This window comes from Mchenga conophoros, linkage group LG11 (assembly GCF_057382185.1).
Source record: "Mchenga conophoros isolate Kocher_MC1m ecotype Shallow Benthic linkage group LG11, M_conophoros_male_GT1.1, whole genome shotgun sequence".
Classification (NCBI taxonomy): Eukaryota; Metazoa; Chordata; class Actinopteri; order Cichliformes; family Cichlidae; genus Mchenga; species Mchenga conophoros.
In genome coordinates, this window is record NC_140536.1 from 17,855,149 (window position 1) to 17,879,098 (window position 23,950).

At 41.6% G+C, this 23,950-nt stretch overlaps 1 protein-coding gene across 3 annotated transcripts; it reads left to right on the forward strand.

Moving 5' to 3' along the window:
* The first annotated feature begins 6,656 nt into the window (after nucleotides 1-6,656).
* Nucleotides 6,657-17,361, forward strand: tcea3 (transcription elongation factor A (SII), 3). 3 transcript variants are annotated; one of them, XM_085291227.1, is made up of 21 exons: nucleotides 6,657-6,904; nucleotides 7,644-7,706; nucleotides 7,793-7,898; nucleotides 8,030-8,135; nucleotides 11,793-12,308; nucleotides 12,391-12,501; nucleotides 12,704-12,805; nucleotides 12,908-12,979; nucleotides 13,089-13,196; nucleotides 13,298-13,366; nucleotides 13,526-13,585; nucleotides 13,740-13,811; nucleotides 13,925-13,981; nucleotides 14,078-14,140; nucleotides 14,262-14,336; nucleotides 15,332-15,492; nucleotides 15,601-15,656; nucleotides 15,818-15,973; nucleotides 16,082-16,228; nucleotides 16,880-16,951; nucleotides 17,062-17,361. In XM_085291227.1, exons 1-21 carry the CDS (start codon nucleotides 6,836-6,838, stop codon nucleotides 17,068-17,070), a joined length of 2,250 nt encoding a protein of 749 aa, XP_085147353.1. In that variant the 5' UTR covers nucleotides 6,657-6,835; the 3' UTR covers nucleotides 17,071-17,361. The 3 variants fall into 3 exon arrangements, with proteins under 3 accessions (XP_085147353.1, XP_085147354.1, XP_085147355.1); XM_085291228.1 differs by having other exon boundaries at nucleotides 13,301-13,366; XM_085291229.1 differs by lacking the exons at nucleotides 12,908-12,979; nucleotides 13,089-13,196; nucleotides 13,298-13,366; nucleotides 13,526-13,585; nucleotides 13,740-13,811 and having other exon boundaries at nucleotides 6,659-6,904.
* The last annotated feature ends 6,589 nt before the right edge of the window (nucleotides 17,362-23,950 follow it).

Sequence of the window (23,950 nt, forward strand, 5' to 3'; positions counted from 1 at the left end):
GGGATTACCTTCCAGCCAACTACAGATGTGAACGCCTAAACATTTCTGCCACTTTGTTTTGACATGCTCTATTATAGGTTCTGCATCCTACAGCAGATCCAGAAAAAAAATTGACAGCTAAATGAAATCATTCATTTTCTGGTCTGATGTCATCCAAAAATTGCCATAATTGCCCAGGCCTGGCGTCTCTGGTCTGTGACTGGCAAAGACACCAGTGCTGGGCGAGGTGCACGGAGAGGAAAGCAGACTGTTGGATGTTCCCTGTTGGATCTGTGGTGACTCTTTGTCTATTTAAACTCAAGTGCAGTTATACACTGCACTTTCTTCCATCTGCTCGAAAACTGACATCTCACTTGTCTCCACCAGCTCCTTTGGGTGGGTGGGGGTTCCAACGTGTACCTAAGCCTAAGGGATGTAATCTCTCCAGTGTGTCCTGCATCTGCTCCAGGGCAACCCCCCCATCCCTAAACGCAGTCAGTAACAACTCCACAACTGGAAGACTAAGCTGAACAACACAGGGCCCTATGGATAAGAATAACTCTCCTCACCTGGCCACAGTTTTCATTTTTGCTTCCACCACATTGAAAACTGTACATTAGAAGCTTGATTAAAGGCTCACAACAACAAACCAGAAACCACTTTTGGTAAATATTGTCAGATTTAACCCAGAACAAAATTTCCCTCATATCAAATTTTGAAATACAGATCTATTTAGAATATATAAGTAGGTATACAGTGATGAGAAGAAAGGGTATATTTACTGGGTTTTGGAGAAAAATGTCTTCTTTTGAACAACACAATGTTCTTTTTTACGTAAGACATGAAAATATGCAGGCATAATGATTTCATTATATTTTATTAAGAGCACATTCTGGAACTGCTGGGATTTATTATATGACCACATATAACCACTAAAACCATTTAACACTATCCTCATTCATGTATCATAATTGTTAATTTAATATTCATCAACACTTAGAGAACAAACAATACCTATTCCAGGCTAGTCTGTGCATTCAAAGCACTGATAGGAAATGTCTGTGAAGGTTCTCAGTCATCCAGGTCATCGTAGTCAAAGGAGCTTGCAAAGAAAAGCGTCTGGACTTCTTTAAGTTGCTTGAAGACGTTTCACCTCTCATCCGAGAAGCTTCTTCAGTTCTAAGGTCAAATGGTGGAGAGTCCCAGATATAAACCTAGTGGGAGTGACCCCCCACAGAGGGACAAAAGGACCCCCTGATGATCCTCTAATCGCCTGAGCCAAGGTGGGAAACTGGGCGTGGGTCCCAATCAGCCAGAGTTTCGGGTGTGTTCATTGTGAAACCTGGCCCCACCTTATCATGCGAATTCCTGAGATCAGATGGCCCAGGATGTGAGTGGGCGTTAAGGCGTCTGGGAAGGGATCTCAAAACTGGATTATAGATGGCAGAGAGTTGGTGTCGTAAACCCCCGCCTCTGTTCAAAGATGGTCGCTCACAGTGGACATAGATGGCTTCTTTCACTCCTCTTTCAAACCATCTGTCCTCTCTGTCCAAAATGTGAACATTGGCATCCTCGAAAGAGTGTCCTTTATCCTTAAGATGCAGATGGACTGCTGAGTCTTGTCCTGTGGAGGTGGCTCTTCTGTGTTGTGCCATGCGCTTGTGAAGTGGCTGTTTGGTCTCTCCAATGTAGAGGTCTGAGCATTCCTCGCTGCACTGTACAGCATACACCACATTGCTAAGTTTGTGTTTTGGCGTTTTGTCTTTCGGGTGAACCAGTTTCTGTCTGAGCGTGTTGCTGGGTCTGAAATACACTGGGATGTCATGCTTGGAGAAAACTCTCCTGAGTTTCTCTGATACACCGGCTACATAGGGGATGACAATGTTGTTGCGTCTGTCCTTCTTATCCTCCCTCTCTGGTGTCTGGTCTTCTTTTCTGTGCCTCTTTGCTGACTTTAAGAACGCCCATTTAGGATAGCCGCACGTTTTGAGTGCTTCCTTTACATGTGTTTGTTCCTTCTTTTTCCCTTCAGGCTTAGAGGGAACATGTTCTGCCCGGTGGTGTAGGGTCCTAATTACTCCAAGTTTGTGTTCCAAAGGGTGATGGGAGTCAAACAGGAGGTACTGGTCCGTGTGTGTGGGCTTCCGGTAAACGTCGATGTTGAGTTTGCCGTTCTCTTCAATGTGCACAGCGCAGTCCAGGAAAGGCAAACAGTTGTCCTTTGTGTCTTCCCTGGTGAACTTGATGTTTTTATCCACAGCGTTGATGTGCGCAGTGAAGGATTCCACTTCTTGTGTCTTGATTTTGACCCAGGTGTCGTCCACATATCTGTACCAGTGGCTGGGTACTCTTCCTTTGAAAGAGCCAAGAGCCTTCCTTTCCACTTCCTCCATGTAAAGGTTGGCTACAATAGGTGACACGGGGGAGCCCATGGCACAGCCATGTTTTTGTCTGTAAAAGCCTTCATTGTACTTGAAATATGTAGTGGTGAGGCAGAGGTCTAACAGTGTGCAGATCTGATCGGGTGTGAAGTTGGTCCTGTCCTCTGTTTTCTGACAGTCTCCACGGCCTCCGTGGTGGGTATGCAAGTGAAGAGAGAGACTACATCAAAGGACACCATGGTTTCCTCTGGATCCAGGGTAAGTTTCTGGACCTTGTCGGTGAAGTCAGTGGAGTTCTTGATGCTTTCTTTGCTTTCTTTTTGCTTTCTTTGCAAGCTCCTTTGACTGATAGGAAATGTTGCTTGTGTGGGATTTGCATGTTTCCCGCAATCACTGAAATGGCAGCACAGGTGCCGTTATAATATTAGGACTTCTCTAACCATTCCTTTGATCTAATTTTTTATTCTCAGTTGGATCAGAATAAATAAACAATTAAATTGCAAATAATTTGTTCATTGTTAGAATATTTTCTTGCACAGTGGATTCTTGTACTTGTAATGTATTTGCATTTATAGAGCATCATTTTAGTCCTACCGACTACTCAAAACACTTTTAACTGCAAGTTACTTTTTAATCATACATTCATGCAGCAGCACCTCACAAGTGTGGCAGTTAACCTGACACATTGCTCCAGACTGTGGGGGAACCCCAAATACCTGTAGGAGACCCACTCCAGGCACTCTAGCATGCGTTAAACTTGCAAATTCCACACAGAAAGGTCCCACTCATGATTTGTTAGTGCCACCATGCCACCCTTTTTCAGATGTCATGTTTCTTATGTGTGCCATAAACCATCGCTCCTGTGCTGTTTTACTGTTAAGCTGTTTGGATATTCCCCCATGATCCTTTAAAGAGCAGCAGGTGCCTGTGCCTGTGGGAACCTGGGCTAATGTGGTGGGAACACAAACATTTACCTTGACAGTAACAAGGTTCTCCTTGAACTCTATCACTATTGTCCCATAAAAAAGCACACACACACACACACACACACACACACACACACACACACACACACACACACACACACACACACACACACACACACACACGTACAGTTTTACAGTTTCAAATTCTCTGAAATCATCATTTTTTCCTTGACCCACACTGGTGGATTTAAAATACATCTGAATAGATACGGGATAAAATTTGACCTAGAACGGCTTAAGTGTATAAACATCTGTAACAGCTGCACATCAAGGGTCTTAATTAAAAAAAAAAAAAAGTTTTCATGTTTATAAATTTTGGGTATATTTAAGAAAAAACATCAAATTTCCAGGTAAAAAGAAATAAATTTAGGGTATTTTTTACAGATTTGAACTGAACAGTATGTAAGGGTTAAAATAGATGAGTTTAAAGTTTATTGGTTGAAGTTTAAAATTTGCCTGTTTTATAAAGATTTAAATCCAAAACTGCAACACCTCGATGTTATTTGCTACAGATGAAGAGAAAATGCATGAAGCATGCTGCAATACTTCTAATGCATGTTTGTGGAGGCAGAAGGGCTGTCCACGGTTAAAATGATTATAACTTATTATACTTCTTATAACGGTTTCAGCCTATTTTCAACCTGTCTGGTATTCATTAATTTCCCATCAACACCTCCTCATTACTGCCCTCACTTGTTTTTGGTCCTGCTTGTGTCAATTCACTTTGCATTTTCACAAATTTATCATAGGTGCACAGAAAAGCAAACAACAGAAGATCTGAAACACGGCTTAACCTTAACTCTAGCGCTCAATTTGCTGCTGGAGACCAGGCGGATGTTAAGAAGGTAATATTTAGCACATTTGCCTAATTTAAGGTTTAAGAAAAAGGCTAAAGAAACAAGGAGAACGTTGGACTTTTCCTAAGAATGAAGAGATCAGAAAGTTCATTTAAGTCAACCATCTGAGAAAGGGGTCAGCACATCACCTTTCCTTTCCACCACCCCAAAAGTGAACTGTTTAGTGCTTGGATTTAAAGGATGTTGCTTGATCACTGCTTCTTCCTCTTGGCCTGCTTCCTCTGTTACCTCACAGTGAGCTGTCCCACTTCTCGACTTGGCTGCCTCGGTCGTTACCTGCCAGACAGATTGCTGTCTTGAGGCACGGAGGCAGGGGTGGGTTGTACTCTCAGCCTGTTGTGTAAGAGCTCTGTAAGGAGATAATGAGCTCTTAGTCTGCACTTTCACCTGCGGTCATTAACACAGTTATCTTAAAATCCCTGCTCTACAAACAAGACCGTCACACTTTGCTTCTGGATTAATGGGCCCTTCATATTTTATACTTCATATACTTGATATTTGAAAACATAAAAACCCCCAACAACCCCCGACTGGTTAGACTTTATCTTTAGGCAGGCATTTCAGTTTTCCAACCATTGCTGTTCTGTAATGATATACAATTAAGTCGGCACTGGTGTCTACATAAACTGTGTCCCTATAAACTGCTGGCTATGAATATATTTTGGATGAGAGGCAGAGAGATCTAAACTATCTGGCTTTCTTCATCCCTCTGACATTTAATCTAACTTCTAAAACTAACTGATGCATGCATATTGTGTGTCATGCCTTTGTTTCCCACAGTGGAGGGGGGGGGGGACACATCTCTAGGATCTTAATTGTATCTGGTCTCAGTGTCTGTTGGACTGTGGGGGTATCTGGCTATTCTATTTCCCTCTGAAAGAAATGTTGATTGCTATCACAAGCTGTCACAGCAGGAGATACAAACACAAGGATATAAAGAAATCCCTCGATCAAGTAATTTCTTCGACTTCAACAATATAAATTTAGATGAATATTGTGCTAATATAATTTCACTAATTGTGTCTGTGGAGTTCTTGGAAAATGTATTCGGCATTCACCCTTTAAATCAGGGGTGTCAAACATAAGGCCAGGGTCCCAGAATCGGCCGGGCATAGACATAAAATATCCCTCCGGACAGCTTTGGAAAATGTGAAGGAGGGCATAAACTTTGGAAACATTTTTTTCACTGCTATCAAATCTAACATAATGAAATGTAATTTTACACATTTAGATTTTTGTGATGACAGATTTCTTACAGTTACCGCAGCAGCATTTCTTCATCGTGTAGAAAAACTGAGATGCACTGTTGAAAGTTTTTAAAAATTGTTCTTCATTTTTTGTTCTACTATGTGTTTTATTCTATTGTTAGTGTCCCTGGGTGTCTTGAAAGGTGCTTTTAAAAAATTTATTTTTCTGCTTCTTCTTCTTATTATTATAAATTTGCACTTATCTTTCTTATATTACTGTAAATGGCCTTAAATTTGTAGTTAAACACCTTCAGACTGACAGAAAGTTTCTCTGGTTCTACGCAATAAGATCAAAGTAAAGGTCAAAGGAGTAAAATGAGACATCCCTGCTAACGTCCACAAATGTTTTCTCATAAGAAAAAAAAAGGATGAAAACCTTCATTTTTCTCATAAGATTGATTTGCCTTATTCACTATTTTTTTTAACACAATATAACTATAGAAAGTCAGTACTTATCGAATAAGCATTATTTCTTTAAAGGAGAGCACGCAGTGTGAGACATCGGCTGTTACTTTTATAAAACATGTATGAATGTAAAGGCTGACTATTCGGTTCAATTGGAACCGAACTGGAAGCTTTTCTGTTTCTTTCTCGTTTCCTCGAGAAGACGAAGAAGAAAACTATCAGATCTTAATGTTAGGTCCACTGCAAGACAAACAGAAGCAAACACGAAGGTTCGTGGCTTTCAGTGCAAAACGAAAGTTAATTCTCATGTCGACTTATATCACACCACCCCCTGGTGGCCGTGACATAGACACACTTTTCAGGACGTGTTTTTTCCCCATTTTGTGAGAGAAAGTGAAATTGTTGTCTGATTTAGTGTTCGAGGTGCCTTTGTTCCGTGTTACAAAAAATGAAGTAACTAACAAAGAAAGAAACAGGCTGTAAACGGTGACTTAGTGTCGGGCTGCTCTTTGGCACAGCAGCAGCTGCCCGAGTTCTGCCTTCAGTGTAGGAAAGATTAATCATTACACAGTGACCTCGTTTTTGCTGGAAAATCTTAAAGAGAGATCATTTTGTGATATAATCCGTCCAGGGTGTAGAGAAGTCTAAGGAGCCACAGGAGAGCAAAGCATGATAAGACAAAATAAAGTTGATTTAAAAAAAAAAAAGTATTTAAAAAAAGTCAAATCTCTCACACTAAACTTCAGTCATCCCTGTTGTCCACGGGTCTACAACTGTGTCTATATTTAGTTTGTCATTTGTGGAGCAGGTCAGCTGGGACCCCTCCGCAGGACACGCCTCTCGGCTGAATGGAGTGCGTCGCGCGTAAAGTCCGACCTGTAGCAGATACAAACTTTTCTGTTTCTCGGGAGTTTTTTTCTTTTTTAAAATAAGTATCCATTTGGCGCAACCGATCGGTGTTTAGACGACTAAATGCAGCGATGACTCGAGAGGAAGATCTCATCCGGATTGCAAAAAAACTGGACAAGATGGTGTCTAGAAATAACACGGTGAGACTATATTTTGACACCCACAGGTGGCGCGTTGTCCCGCCACCTCGCGCTGCGCAGAAGGCCTGCAGTAGACTTTTCCATAAATTAAAATGGGGTCCTCTTCTTTTCTGTTAAACACGAGTTTGGTTCCTGCTGACTCGGTGTGTTTGGAAAGTGTGCAGAAGTGAAGCGCGAGCTTGACCGTAACAAACGATCAACAGGTGTTCGTGGGTTTGCGTGTATTTCTCTTGCAGGACCGTTTCAGTGCCAGTGTGCAGCTCTGCTGTGTAGCCCAGCTCTTTTGTGTTTGTCAAAAGCTTTTTTTCTCTCTCTTTCTGAAAATGCTTAGCGAGTTTAACTGACATAGAAGTGCGCAGAACAGAAAGTAAACACCGCGGCCTGTGGGCGTAAGGCCGTGCTCGTGTTGTGACTGAATCTGCAAACACGACATTGTTCGCGTCGCTCCTGCACAGTTAGGGGGCTGCACAAGATAATGCCACCAGCTGTAATCGGAGTAAACAGCCGTGCAAAACAGTGGATCTAATGTTGTAAAAATGCCATCGAGTGCAAATGAAAAAATAATAATAAAGAAGTGAAACTGTTCTTGTTTGCTAACCACATTGCGCTTTCTTTTTTGAAAGGTTAACGCATTCTTGTTGCCAGATCTGTGCGTTACACTGTTATTACGCATTTCTAAATGAACCGTTTCAAGAGTTAGGGGGTTGCAAGTAACGATGTCACTGTTTGGTGAATACAGGAGGGCGCCATTGACCTGCTGAAGGAGCTGAAAGGCGTCAATATGACTCTCAAACTTCTACAGGTGGGTTAAATTTTAATTTTGCTGATCATCCTGGGGAAATGTGGAAAAAAGAAAACAATTAACCCGTGTGTCTATGTTGGCTTCAGGAAACGAGAATTGGAATGTCTGTTAATGGTATCAGGAAGCACTGCACAGATGAAGAAGTGATTGCTTTGGCAAAAGTCCTCATTAAAGACTGGAAAAGACTTCTGGGTACACACACTGATTTACATGCATACTACAGTGTTTCCACAGCGGTGAAATGGTTGCTTGTGCAGTCAATACATCAGCACGGAGTCTGATTTGCTGATATGATTTCTCCTCCAAAACACGCACTCATGCAGACTCTGGCCGCTCTCATCCCGAGAAATCGTCTGAGACCAAGAATGGTTTGAACTCCAGCAAAACGGCAGCTTCTCCAAACAGCTCTCCCTCGGAGACGCAGAGCAGGTCAGTGGTTTCACAGCGGTTACACAGAAACTACACAGGTACACTTAACGTGACTTTTAATACAAAGAGCACACACATTATGAAGTGAAGTTCTGGTTAATGTCCGCATACCTGCTGTGCCTGCCTGCTGTCAGGTCCGTAATGATGTGTGTGTGTGGCTTTGCAGTGCACTGGAACAAAAGTATTTTCTTCGCATTCATAAAAACACCTTAAAAAATAACTCTCTGCTAAAAGTGACAACAGCTTTGTAAAAAAAAGGCATTGAAATGTTTAAAGTTCAAATAAAATTTCAAGGTAATCTACTGCCTGGCTGATCTACATTCAGACGATTTAATTCAGTTCAGTTGTATTTGCATAGTGCTGAATCACAACTGGAGCTGCCTCAAAACCCTACAATAAGACAACAGTCAAATGACCCCTTTGACAAGCACTTGGCAATTGTGGGAAAGAAAAACTCCCTTTTAACAGGAAGAAACCTCCAGCAGAACCAGGCTCAGTGAGGGGCAGCTATTTGCTGCAAACAGTTTGGGGTGTTTAATGACATTAAGGACAGAACAGACTTGTGAGCCACTGTAATGTTACATTTTATCCTTTAGGTAGCATCATAACTTTAAATAGGGAGACTTCTTTTAATGATAAACTGCACATAAAAGTGTTAAACCTTCTGATAGAACAGTTCTCGTAAGAAGTGAAACACACAGAGTAGTGAGCTCCAACGTGTTCATTTTACTTGCAAGGAAGCAAAAGCAGGGCAGAGTTTCATTTATACACTTTTTCCAATGTTATCCACTTTTTTTATTGTTAACAGTTACTTGGCATCCTTGTACTGAACATGATTCTGTCTGCTTTGGATAACAGATAGCAGAGTAGCCACAACAAAGCCTGAGAAGAGCACAGATGGAGAGAGACATTGAGAGATACACTCTTCAGCTTACTGCAAAGCGTGTTACATAACTTTAATAATTTTTCTATCACCGTCATTCTTCCTAACAGCCAGCAGGGCGCGACTCCAGAAGTCTGTGGGACGATTTATTACCCCAGGATATATTTTCCAAATTATTTTATGTTCTCAGTAACAAGTTAAAATCTCATGAATTGGACTCGGCCTTTCTCTTTTTTTGGACTGTCTCTCTCCCCCATCACCCCCAGCAGGTCCCTCTTACTTTTTCCTTCCCACTGTTGGCAAGTGCTTACTCATAGGAGATGATTTGATTGTTGGGATTTTCCATGCATTATTGTAGGTTCTTTACCTTACCATATAAAGTGCACTGGGGTGTCAGTTGTTGTGAATAGACACGACTGAATCAGGTTATTCTGCATTGTGACTGACAGATTGATAGCATATTAGCGTGCAGACTCACCAACAAGAAAGAAAGATGGGTATGGTGCTCCTGAGAGTTCCAACGAACAAATTAAGAAAACAACAGCTAATAAAAAAATGTTTCGAAAGCACACAAAACACAACAGCAAATATGTATCTAAAGTATTACATGAATAATGTGATTAAAACACACATTACCTGCATCTTTTTCTCCCTCACAACAGCGATGAATCCTCTACTTCTTTAAGCGTGTCTCACTGCCATCCTTCACACGTTTTGGTTTCTACTTCTGCAGCTGGTCCGTGATGTTATTGTGCCCCCAGAAACACTTCAATTGTGGATTTTTTTCCCAATTCTGCTGTGTTTTGTCTGCTTTTCCAGCATTTTTCTGTTAGCTGGTGTTTTCTTAAGTTTCGGTGGGTTTGACCTCTCGGAGCCACCGTAGATGGGAGACCACAAATCAGTGGATGATGATGATGTCTTAAGGGCTACATGTCAGACTCGTTGTTTTTTTTTTTCTATTTCGTAATTCAGTTTAGTGTCAGGTAGGTTCTTGTTTGGTTTTGCTTGTTTCACTTTCACTGAAGATGTTTTAATCCTGGGTTATCGTCAGCGTATTTAAATATCACAATATGGTGGGTCCATGGTGTAGTGGTTATGTGTGAAGGATCCCTGTTTTGAGACCCAGTCTCAGGCAAACACAGGCTAGCGTGCTCGTTGTACCAGTCTAAAAGCCTGGATAGATGGCAGGGTTGTGTCAGGAAGGATATCTGGTGTAAAAACGTTGTGCTAAATTAAACAAGGGAAATCAGCCAAAAGCACCTGCTGCCAGTGGATATTTGTTAGAGTCCAAATTTAGGAAGTTCTGAACAGGTATATAATACAAACCTTGCTCTTTGTGAGGGCAGGTGACTCACAGTTATGCAGACATCCTGTGTCTAAGTAAACGTGTCCCTGAAAGCCTCTCTTGATGTTAATAATGATCAGTAATGTCTGTGTCTGACGTCTGTGTTAGGTAAAGCTTCAGCGTTGCTCAGACGTCCTTATTAGACTGAAGAATCTCAGTTCAGGAGTGACTAAGACTCAAGATTTTACCCTTAATGTTTCTGTTGAGCTAATTGACTTCATGCTTAACAAGTCCCGGGCTCCTGATGCTGCTTAGGGCCTAACATTGAACCAAGTTCACCATGTAAAAAGCATCAAATTTTCTTTAAAAACAGGTTTTGGTAATATTGTCTGTGTGGACAAGACGTCACAATCACGTACTAACCAAATGAGTTGTTGTTAAAGAGAAAACAAAGACAGATGTATTAATCGGATCTATATATGTTTTACTTTGTAAGAGATGGTCGGACCTGTATTGTACTTGTGAACAACATCAACATCCACCTGCTTGCTGTTCAGTTTTTGGTGTCATGATTAATTTTGAGAAGGGAGATGACGCTGGGGTGTCAATCATGTTTGCTGGGATGTGACCCGACTGAATAAAACTAAAAATATTTCCTTCTTTGTTTCTCTTTAGTTAGTTTTTTTTTTTTTTACATCGGGCAGGATGATGGTCCGGTGGTTAGCACTATTGCCACACAGCAAGAAGGTCCTGGGTTCGACTCCACTGTGTGGTCCGACCTAACTGTGTGGAGTTTGCATGTTCTCACTGTGTTTGGGTGGGTTCTCTCTTATTTCCTCCCACAGTGATTTCCCCAATTTTAGTGATTTACTCATAGGTGTGAATGGTTGTTTGTCTCTTTGTGTTAGTCCTGTGGTCGGCTAGTGACTAGTGACCTGTCCCTTTGCCTTTCACCGTGTGACGGCTGGAATAGGCACAAGCCTGACCGTGAGACCCCACCTGCTCACCCTGGTGACCCCGAATTGAATAAGAAGATGGATAGTTTCCCAAGTACACTATAGCAAATCAGCTAGTTTGTTTTTCTTTTTCAAGAGTCTACTTTTAATTAATTTAATTAAATTTTATAGTTTTTAGTTTACCTCTATAATAACCTTGCTACATATATCTTTTAAAGTCTATGCTTAAAGCTATTTTTCCATGTTAGATGGGATAGATTATAGAATATAGAAGTCAGCACAGTGATGTTGTTTTGTTCTGCAAGGCAGCACTGTTTACAAGTGCATATGTAGGGTAAAAGCTGAGACGCTATGAAGTGTCCTTCACTGTTTAACTGCATGAAAGCACTGACTTCTTCAGTGCTTGTCAGTGATTTAAATCATGTTCGTGTTAATATATTTGCCATTTTTTTCAACCCACTTCCACCTCTAACACTCACTGTGGTAATTCTTGCATAGAGGTAAAAACAGTGCTTCTCTTTTTTCTCTCTTAGTCACAGCGAGCAGGAAGTCAAACTAAAACAAGACTCCGATCATGACAAAAAACACGCTAATACAATCAGGAAAGACAAACACAATGATGGCCATGAAATCAAAAAGAGACATGCTGACGACCTCGTGGAAGAAAAGCACCTGGAGGACCTTGGAAATGCAAAACATCTGCAGGAAATCAGGAAAGAGAAACAAGCACCCCCAGAAAATCCCAACGTGGAGGTCGATAACAAGAAGCCGAAGCCTGCGCAAGACCCACGGGGTGAGAAGCACAAGTCGGAGCCGAGAAGAGGGAGACCATTAGAGGAACCAAAAAAGACGAGGCACGTGGAAGAGCTCAAAAAGGAGAAACCCCCCACGGAGCTCAAGAAGTGCAGCTCTGCAGATGAGATGAGGAAGGACAAACAGAGAGAAGAAAACAACCACGAGAGGCTCACCAGCACACCTCAGAGGGAGAGACCTCTGAGCGAGCCTCAGAGAGAGAGACCCACTGACCCCCACAAGCCCTTGTTTGAAAGGTGAGAACGTAGAGGCTCAGAAAAACGCACGACACTTCCCAGTAAGATCCAGCAGATCTTCAGACTCTGTTGTATATTTCAGGAGAGGTGTGCTGGACAGCAGTGTGCTCTATCCCACCCGTTTCCCCTCTCCTCCTCGACCCGCTCGGCCTCCTCCCATCAAACGCCCCGCCATGGATTTTCTGAAAGACAGGTTTGGACTCTCGTGCTGCCTGAGCTGCAGAGCGCGCGGTTGCTGCTAATGACTTAACATGCATCAGTGTGTTCCACGTGGCCTAACAGGATTCCTGCTGTGCATGGTGCATGCTGACAAGAGTCACTCAGGTGTGTTTTGTGAACAGCATGCCGCATCGTCAGGTGGCCTTTTGACCTCTGCTGTTGTGACATATGTCCAGGAAGGATGGCAAAGACTCTTCCTCCCGACCTCCTCGCCCTCACGCTCCCCGACCTCCTTCTCCACCGACTAAACGACCTCCCGTGGAAGTAAAGAAGGAAAGGTCAGATGTGGTTTGGTGCATGTTTCTGAAGTTCTTGAGTGACGTTAGACAGAAAACAACGAGAGAGTTTTAAAAAAATCTCAAACAAGTGCTGATTTTCAGGAAAGTTCCTTTGGATCCAAACGCTCCGATTGCTCCTCTTCCTCTTCACCTACATCCTCCTCCTCCCTTAAGGTCAGGCTCTGCATGCCTACTTTCTTTGCAGTGCCGTAACGATTTTCTGTCATTATTCACTCTGTTTATGAAGTGATTCATCTGAGCTCAGAGGTGTCTTTTCATTTAGAAAAGAGCCTCCTGACCCCAACGCTCCTCTTCCTCCGCTTCCTCTTCACCTTCACCCTCCTCCTCCTACGAAGCGGCCCTCTCTAGATGGAATGAAGGAGAGAGACAGGTTTGAATCAGACGAGTTACAGACGGGAAAATATTTTTTGGAAAAAAAAAAAACAATTTTATTCGGACTCAGAATTTGAATCTGTTTTTTATTTGCTAAAGCAGGAAGGAGTCAGACTCTAAGCTGCTTCCTCCACAGAAAAAGACGTCAGATCATGTGAAGAAAGACAGGTCTGGGATCTGGGAATGGTTCTGTTTCTCATTCATGTAAAAAAAAAACAAGTTGGCTGCAGTCTCTGGATGATCAGTGGCCTTAAGAAATCTGTTTCTTTGGTTTTACATAAAACACTGGTGTTCAGTGTTGGTACCAAAGCTGTGTTCTTTTTGCAGGAAAGACTCAGTGGATACCAAATTGTCTAGAAAACATTCAGATGAAACCAAAAGAGAAAGGTTTGCAAGTCATCTGCATGAAAATATCTGTTCATTCCTTGTGTGAAGACTGTTGGATTTTAGAGCAAAGGGAGATGGATGCATTCTCGTTTTATTGTTCACAGACGGGTTTGGTTAAAAAAAAAAATCACACACAAACTCTTCCTCTTGTCAGGAAAGATTCATCAGACTCTAAATCCCCCCCTCCCAAAAAGCCCACCCTGGAGGCCAAAAAAGACAAACACAGGTGTGCAGGAGCCAGGAAATAAGTTTGAGAATACAACATAAGCGTGTGTGTGTGTGTGTGTGCACTTATCTTATATGAAATGTGATGCTAGTGATGCTAATCCTTTGTTGCAGAAAGGACTCCTGTGAGTCAAAGCCTGGCCAACCTGTGAAACGTCATTCAGCTGACAGGTATCAGTTCTGTGCACCAGTTTAAATCTCACCAGTACTTAAATGTGAAATCCAAATGATTAAACCCAGACTGACTGAAAGTGTTTCACTGCTTAGACGGGAATCGACTGACTCAAAGACGAGCAGCTCGCCAGCAGCAAAGAAGCTAACAGGAGAAAGGTAAATAACAGCGACCGGTGCTGATTAAATACAAGCTCACCAAACTGTCAACCCTCAGGTGTTAAAGTTTTGTGTACTTCTGCACGTGAAAAACATAAATGACCTTGAGTTTGAATTACAGGAGAGAGTCTCAGGGCTCGAAGGCTCCTCAGCTTGGACCTCTACAGAGGAAGCCCTCTACTGACAGCATCGAAAGGTATTTAATTATGTTTCTCAGGTTCTTAGGATGATTTTATCTTGCAGGGTACAAAATAAGGTAAGGATGGCTATTCACTGTAGATTTACAGTACTGTGCAAAAGTCTTGTGCCACCCCTCAATTATTTATATTGGTAGGAAAATGGAAAATTCAAACATTCATAGAACTACAGCATATAAAGAATATAGGATTCTATATGATTCTAGCTAGCTTGAAAGTAAATATTTGGTCTGATCACCTTTATTCTTGAACACAGCAGGAACTCTCTGAGGCAGCATTCTTCTCACTTCTTTAACTAGTCTTCAGAGTTGTTCTTCAGGCTTCTTGAAGGACATTGAAAGCTCTTTTTTGGATGTTAAGTGCCTTTTGTTCTGTTTTCTGCTAAGATGATCCCACACTGCTTTAGTAATGTTGAGGCTCGTGCTCTGGGGAGGCCTTGTGTGTTTTTCTGTCTACATATGTTTCAACATTGTGCTTGGGGTCATTGTCATGCTGGAAAATGAAGCCGTAGGTATGGTATCGCACAGTGGATCAAAATGTGATATAGTCTAAAATTGGTCCACAACAACGGTTCATCTCTTGAGTTAGGTGCATTTTTAAATGCTTGAATGATTCATTGGTCAGTGTTGAGTAGCTTAACAAACAAAAAAAGTTGAGTAGAGTAGTGGCTCAAGACTTTTGCACAGCACTGTATGCTTATTATTTTGCACTCCTATTTCACAAGCTGCCAGTTCGTGGGAGGACTCAGTGGGTGGCAACAAGCGACTCCAAATAGCCTCTTTATCAGTGTTGACATTCATCATTCTTTAATATTTTTTCAAGGACTGATGAGTCAGAGCGTTTCAGGATGGGTTCTTTACATGATGGATGTTAGTAAATGAATTATTGCTAAAGGTTAAAGCTGCACTTGTGTGGCTAGTGTGCAGCACCAACAACGTTTTGATGAATTTGACACTAAAAATCTTTGTGTTTTTTTTTTTTTTTTTTTTTACAGAAAGAGTAAATCCGAGGCTCCCAAAACTCCCACTACCCCGACCAGCCCCATGTCACCCAGCTTCAGTTCTCCTGGGGGTCCGCTGTCCCCTCACCTGGCCACTGGAGACTCCATCAGAGACAAGTGCATTGAGATGCTGGCAGCTGCCCTGCGCACAGATAGTGAGGCTTAGGCTGCACGTTATCATTGCTGCAGTTTTAATATTCACATTAAGACGCGCTGCAGACTGCCTGCTGACTTACATGAAATGTAATTTCTGAACTTCACAGATGATTACAGGGAATTTGGAGCTAACTGTGAGGGCATGGCAGCAGAGATTGAAGATCATATCCTTCAGAGTTGATAATTCTCCACTATGCACTATGATTAATTAAACTGTAGTTCTTTCAGTGTTGAACCAAAGGGAAAGCATCTTGTTTCAACATTATAGCTGTTATCAAGCATGCTACTCGGAGGAATTAGTTTGCCCTTGACAGTGTGATCGCACATATCTACCAGGAGATAAAAGCCACTGATATGAAGTATAAGAACCGAGTGAGGAGCCGCATCAGCAACTTGAAGGACCCGAAGAACCCAGGCCTTCGCAAAAATGTGCTCGCAGGAAGCATCGAGTTACGCCGCATCGCCACCATGTCTGCTGAGGTACAACAGCCCTGCAAGTTCACCTCTCCTCAGCAATGAGCAACACTTTGCACATTCCTGCCTTTTCTTTAATCTTTCGTTATCACACATCATGTCGTCTTTATTAAGGAAATGGCCAGCGACGAGCTGAAACAGCTGAGGAACGTGCTCACCCAGGAGGCCATCAGGGAACACCAGATGGCTAAAACTGGTGGCACCACCACCGACCTGCTGCAGTGCGGCAAGTGCAAGAAGAAAAACTGCACCTATAACCAGGTACACACATGTGTCAGAGCAAAGCAGATAACAGGACTAATAGGGCTCTAATGGTGGCATTAAGGCGAGTGAGCGTGTGAAAGCGATGTGTTTCCAGAGTGAAGCAGGCTGTGATGTTTGTGCCTTTTTCACAGAGAGAGGTGGTGTTGTAATAGGGCAGTTATTTCTCCATCTGTTTGCTTTTAGTTATCACATAATAATGAGAAATTTTTTGCTGTTTCACATGATGTGACCGCACTGAGTCGGCTATTTACTGCTGTTGTTTGTGATGTTCTGAAAAGCCTGTAGAGTAACTGTTTCTCTTTTGAATGCCACAGAAAAACAAGAAAGCTGTGGGGCTGTATTAGAGCTGGGGCTTAAATCAGCTTCAGCGATGCTATTTGATAATTTGAGGAGTTGTATGTGGCTCAAATAAATATAATGAGATTGATGTATTTCAGTCACAGAGTGGGGGATATACACTGTACTAGTGAGGAAGGAGTGTTTCAGCTTCACTGTAGGTCGTACAAACCGCTTCCTTTCAGTTTGGTGTTTTGTTTACAGTTAAACCTGCTGTGTGTGTGTGTGTATGTGTGTGTGTGTGTGTGTGTGTGTGTGTGTGTGTGTGTGTGTGTGTGTGTGTGTGTGTGTGTGTGTGTGTGTGTGTTTTAGGTGCAGACACGCAGTGCTGATGAGCCAATGACCACATTTGTTCTGTGCAATGAGTGTGGCAACCGCTGGAAGGTAAGACTTTGCCTGAACCTGAACAGCTCTGCTCTGACACTATTTCATGCTCTGTTAAATAACTTTAAAGAGATTTTTAATGCTTTTTATTGTTCTTCTCTAAATTTCAGTTCTGCTGATGCCATCAAAGGTCACCCCTCATTTTTTTTCCTGAGCAAACTGAGAAGCTTATTTTCTATAATGGGATGGGAATGGAGTTTATAAACTGTTGCAGCTAGTGATTTAAAGTGATGATGTTGTTCTTAAGATTTCCATTTTATCTATCTATTTTTTTTTTTTTTTTTTTTTTTTTTTAGATTTATAAGCATGTGCTAATAATCAGAGTTTGCTTTATGCAGCTTTGAGAACTAAGAGTGTACGGTATGACAGTTTGATGACTGAGTCATTAAATAAATCTAGCTGTAACTTAACAATAATCATGGTGCTGTCATGATGGAGAGAATCATAATCCATTTAATAAGCTGTGACATATTACGACTGCTCACTTTGTACATATCTAAAGCCAATAAAACTGCATCAATCAACGTTATGGTTGCTTTAAAAACTGTTAAGATGTTCTATAGTCTTCCTCTTCTGGTCCGCCCTGCCGCCCTATTCATAGCATCTACTTGTGTCGCACCCACTGCATGTCCTCCTTCACTACATCAGCATCATTCAACATCCTTTGTCCAACATATCCACATGCCCAAACTCTCTCAGTTTCCATATCTGTCTCCATACATTGTATAAGATTATTATGTATGTGACCATCATTCATCCACCCGTCCGTCCGTCCATCCATCCAGCACCAAATATCGTGTAAGGGAAAGACCCCACATAAATACAGAGAAAACCTCGACAATCAGATGATCCCCTTTGAGCGAGCACTTGGCGATAATGGGAAGGAAAAACTCCCCTTTAACAGGAAGAGACCTTCATCAGATCCAGGTTTAGGGAGGGGCAACCATCTGCACTGACTGATTGGGGGGTGAGGGGAGAGAAACAGGACAAAAGACTTGCTGTGGAAGAGAGCAAGGGATTCATCCACCTCTTGATTCATCTTCTGCCACTTATTCCTTTCAGGGTTGTGGGCGGGGGCCGGAGCCTGCCCCAGGGCTTGTGATTTATACATTAAATTATATTCATACGTATTACAAATGTATTAAGACTCATAATGTTGGGCAAAAAGTTGCAGTGCATGTGCAATTTGCTAATATTCAAGAAGGTTAAGATGTAACAGACAAATGATTCGCCTTCGTTCATGAGTACATCCAACATTTGAATGGTAATGGTGCAATGGTAGTTTTCCTGTTGCACATCTAAAAGCAAACAGTAGAGGGCAACAATTCACCAAAACACATTCAGCAGCAGTTCCCAGATTTCCATTGTTCTATTCAGAGGTTACTGACATTAGGTTAGAGGCTTGCAGGTTAGTGTCAGTTTGACAGGCTGCTAAAGCTGGAGGAAGTTGCTGCTGAGTTCTTAATGGGATCATATTTAAAGCCATTCAGCACCATTTCTGATCAGGAAACAAGCCTATGATGAATAATAAATAACAGGCTGCATTTGTGCCTGGAACGATGACATCCCATCATTCCCCCCTGAAGGTGTGTGTTGTTATTGTTGGAGATGCAGTCTGTTTTCAGCAGAAAAGAACCACAGGAACAGCTTTCTGGCTACCCTCGGCTGAGTATGGACCATCTGATTTTCCTGTGAGTTTAAACCTAATTCATTTACTTCTTCTGCATCAGTTGCACCATTAAAGTCTCCTCTAATGTGCAGGCAGAGATGGGAAAGCATAACCACTCACCACTCACCTTTTTATTCTGTCACACTACACTTGTGTTGACGTTGCTTTGTGAGCTTAGAATCTACACCTGGCCATGAAATGTTACTTGGACATAATCCTGAAATAAGCCTAAATTAAAAACACTCATGAGGCATTATATTGTGTTCTGGAAATACTCTCACTGGCAAATACAACTAATAATCAGTGCAAAGCCCCCAATTTTTCTCTGTAATAATTTGTTAATGGATTCTGCGACATCATTCCCATCTTTTCATTTAATGACAGCTGCTCAGCTCTGTGACCTCTGTGTCTCTGACAGCTGGTGTGGAAAAACCCCAAACAGAAAACAGTTGAAATCATCTCTAAACTCTGTTCCAAACACCTAAATGCTTTGCAAGGAAGGGCTAATTGTTATCATGCAAATAGAAAAGCAAAAAAACAGCCTTTTGACTTAAGTGGACGCTTTTATCATTAGCAGTTCTAGACTTTTCTAAAGCCTTATAAGCTTTTCCTGCAGTAATAATACACAGCAGTTGTTTTATGTCAGTTTTGGTCACTACATTCATTGACCTTTAATTTACATCCACATAGAAAAGTCTTCACACTGATTTAAAAGTGTTCAGTTTTTAATCTAGATATTGAGTCCTTTGTGCTTTAGATGTGATACACTGAGCAGCAAACAGATGCTCTGAGCCATTTCTCAAAATAAAGGCAATTTTTACATTTTAAATTCACCTGATATAGATCATAAAATCCTGCAAAATCATAAATTCCTTCATCTCGGAGTGGGCACTTCACCGTTTTGTCTCTGGGAAACAATGGCCTTGCTTCTGTAAACACTCAATAGCCAAAACCCCATAATGAAAAACTGAATGTTTATGCAAATTCACAACTTGACAAGAGATTTAATCTGCTGTGATGCTGTTTGCTTTAATTATTCTTGAGATAAATCTAGAGCTTGATTGTGATACGTGCATGCAATGCACCTGTTCACATAAAGTCCCACAAATCACACTGAATGCCAGGCAGAACTCAAGAAATTAGGTTTCAGTAACTCTCTGCAGACCTCACAGAGCAAAGGTGGTGGCACAGTGGCTTTCACAAAGAAGACTGATCAGGACTTGAAGGGCTGAACAAAGCTCCCTGACCAAGAATCAGTTTAGAAATTGTTTGCAGAGGTGGGGGAAGCTGTTAAAAGCATCACTTCATCAGTCAGTACTTTAAGGTCGAGAAGCTATGTGGGAGGCACGTTAAAGATAAGACATGAGACAGTCCACTTTGAGTTTTTCAGATAGCATTTAACTCTGAGACCGTGACCATAAAGATTCTTTCATATAATGAGATGGAAAATGGAGCTTTTTGGGTCAGAACTCCAAGCTGTGCTCATATGTCACTAAGGCTACGTTCATACTGCAGGTCTTAATGCTCAATTCCGATTTTTTGATCAAATCCGATTTTTTTGTCTGCTCGTTCACACTACAAATAAAATGCGACAGCAAACACGCTCTAGTGTGAACGCTCAAAGCGGCCCGCATGCGCAAAAGAAGACGTCACACACAACGCGCTCTGTTTAGACCCAGAGCAAACAATATTGTTTGACTGATGGCCCTTAATATAAAGACTTCGGACTTTACGTTTCCCAATTTTTGCTTTAAGTTATTTTGTTATTTACATAATAATGTAAATAACCTAATAATGATCCTTATTGCTGTTTTAGAGGAGCAGTGCTTCAAAGGATAGCTGCAGATTCCTGTCAGAATCTGCAGATTATACAGTATAAATAAAATGTTCATGTTTCTCCAACTTTGTCTTCCCAACAGTTTCACTGACATCTACACTGGAAGGCCAGGAAGTGTTCGTGATGTCTTCTCCGGAGCTGATAATTGGCGTCTGTCTTGTGTCAGTGACGTAAAAGACGGATATAATGCGACATGACCGTTCAAACAGCAGTCGCTTTCTAAAACATCGGATATGTATCGGATTCAGTACCACATACGAAAGTGACCCAGGTCGGGTTTGTGCCGTTCACACTGTCATAGCATGATCGGATATGGGTCGCATAGGGTCAAAAAAATCGGATTTGATGCGCTTTCGCCTGCAGTGTGAACGTAGCCTGCTGACTGATATGACAACAGACAAATCTGTCCTTCAGTTGTTAGATCAGTATTTTCATTCTTTTCATTATGGCTTATCAAGTGCAGATTTGATGACCCCAATGGGAACACTGGGCTCACTTTGAAAGGTTTATGCAGTGACCTGCTCATTTATTGTTCACGTGGTTTGTGGTGTGATTTTTAGTTGACTTCAATTATGCTGCACACAGCTACTTTGTGTCTTTCCTTCTGACGTGACCCATAATGCAAGTCTTTGCACATGTGACATGAAACGCATGTCAGGTAAATTAAAGACCCACTGTGATGTACACGCAGTATTAATGTCAAAGTTGCTCCTGGGAGCATTTCTGCCAATTCCACTCCTGCCCAATCAGATGAGTCCCTGTGCATCGTAAGAGCCAGACCTCAGGGGGTCAAGTGGCTGTCATTTGGAATGAGTTTATTTCACCACTCGGTGGAACATTTTTGTCATAATTGCATCTCTGTCAGAGGAAAACAAGCATTACAGGAATGTCTGGGACCTTCTTCTTCTTCTTTTTTTTTTTTTTACCAGCCTTGTTAATAGCCGATAAAAAGCTGCATAATTCAGTCTGCTTTGTCTTGAGGAGCTCAAAATTGAACTCTTATGAGAGTCACTGATCCTGTTAATATATTCACACCTCCTGTTATCATGTTGCATACATGGTTCATAGTGGCTGTGGCCCATTTTTGAAAGCTTTTTCTTCTGACTCTGTCTGAAATTCTTCTCTGGAGTGAAGTGATGAATTTGTAACACTGCCCTTTATTGTTGCTGCATGCAGCCTCTCTATAAATGGAATCAGATGAGACTTGGTAGGCACGCAGTTTCCCCCACATAACATAATCATGCAGGCAATTAAAGATTGTACTGAACACTGAACCTATGGTGGTATGAATGTGTTGAACAGTATCTTTACGATTCAGCAACTGATAATTCTGACATGATATTATAGTCATTAGTGTGTTTATGTGAGTTTAGTGAGTTTAGTGTGTTTTAGTTACGTTCACCGAGTGCAGATGTGTCTCAGCCGACAGACAGCATTGTCATCAGAGTTATTATGCCGCTGGTGGGGCTAAAAAAAAGTGAAAAAACTGGTGCAAACATTATATAACAGCAGAATAACAGCTCCATCCTCAAAGCTCAGTATATCTGCCTTCATGTGTACCTGCAGCTACTACAGGTTTAACTTTTAACTTTTAGCCTATCCCCGGTCTCAGAGGGCAAGAGTCACACTCTCAAATCAAAACGCTCTGGCCAACTTAGAAGCAGAACCTTCATTTCGTTTTTTTTCTTAAACAAATCCATTCAAAGGTGGACTTGCTTGTGTGTTTCAGATTATGGTCATGCTGCATAACCCAAGATTTTCTGGTATAGAGCTGAATTCATGGTTTCATCAATTACAGCAAATCCTCCATGTCATGACCCACTGGCCAGCTGCAGACACACTGCTGGCCCTGTGCTGGCCCAGAACAGTTTCATCTCTGGCCCCAGATGTCAGCCTAATGTGTACCGTAATCAAACCATGTAATAACAACATGTGCTGGAACACATAGTGCAAAAGAAACATGATGAAACTGTTCAGACTGATTCTTATACAGCGCTTTTCTACTCTCCCAGATTACTCAAAGTACTCAACATGCCACATTCACACACTTTCTCTAAACTGAGTGCTTCCTAACTACACTCACACTCTCGACATGTAGACTGGAGGAGTCAGGGATCAAACCACTAACCTTCCGATCAGTAAGTGACCTGCTCTACCTTCTGAGCCACAGCCATCCGGTGGTACACATGAGTAAACCCTCACTAGGTTTTGGATCAAGTGTACACTCACAAACCTGTCAAACCTGCATTTAAAACGCTGGCTACCATAGCAGTATAGTATTGCAACATGACATTTGGGTCTTCTAACAAAAATAGGAAAATAGGAACATAAATAGTGCCATCATTGCTGGTTGACATACACCAGTCAGTCAGAAGTGCCAGGTTGATGCTGGATCCGGGCCAGACCTATGAACCTGGGCCACATAAACCAAACCACAATCGGGCCAGATGTGGAGTGCTATCACATAAACAGTGCCATCTACTCCAGGCCTGGCCCATATCTGGATGACATACCACTTACCATGCCAGAAGTCAGCCAGCAGTGCTTGACACCAGATCCAGGCCAGACCTGTCTGCTATGTAGGGAGGTGGAAAAGCAGCTCCAGACCATCACACTACCACCACCATGTTTGACTGTTGCTATGATATCCCTTTTCTGAAATGCTTTTAGTTTTACTTTAGATGTAATGGGACTTAAACCTTCCAAAAACTTCAGCTTCTGTCTTGTCAGTCCACAGAATATTTTCCCAAAACATCTTGAAGATCATCAAGATGTTTTTTGTTTGTTTTTTTTCCACAAATGTGAGATTTGTGTTCTTTTTAGTAGTGGTTCTCACCTTGGCACTGTACCTAACAAACTGACAGGAACAAATTAAATCCAGATGCAGATGAAAGAAAAGACAGGATTACAGCTGTTACACACAGATGTTGGAAGTATCTTAGGGCTGGGTATCGATTTCAATTTCTATAACTGATTCGATTCAATTCAATTTTTAGTCAGTCAGAAATATTATAAATCTGATCATTTATCAGTGCATATCTATATTTTTATATCTATGAATAAAAACAAAGCTGACACTTGTGAGACTTCATCAGAGGTGGGAGCATCCCAGCAGATGCCTTTGTGTCAAAGTAACTGAGGATAAAACAGAAAAATATGAAGGAGATTTTCTTGGCCTCGCTTTTTATAGCAATTAACCTTAAAAATATTCTGCAGTAAAACAATAACAGAAGAAAAGCATGAATCAACATATGAACATTACCTGATGCTGCTGAAGTGACGCAGAGCAAAGTTACAGAGGTTTTATTAGAGTCCCAGCTAAGAGTTTTGCAATTTGGCATAATTTTGAAACGTTTACATATCTTTGGTATTGAACAGCAGACATGAGGCTTTCTTGTTGGAGGTCAAAAGGTGAGAGATGAAAAACAAACAAACAAACAAACAAACAAACAAAAACAACCGCTGACATCACTGCACACAACGGTAGACTGGT

Bases quoted from the DNA above. Each gene is read 5' to 3' on its own strand.
- tcea3 (XM_085291227.1), top strand. From the start codon at position 6,836: ATGACTCGAGAGGAAGATCTCATCCGGATTGCAAAAAAACTGGACAAG. The intron at 13,982-14,077 runs GTATCAGTTCTG...TTCACTGCTTAG, and splicing joins AAACGTCATTCAGCTGACAG to ACGGGAATCGACTGACTCAA. The intron at 16,229-16,879 runs GTACACACATGT...TGTGTGTTTTAG, and splicing joins AAAACTGCACCTATAACCAG to GTGCAGACACGCAGTGCTGA.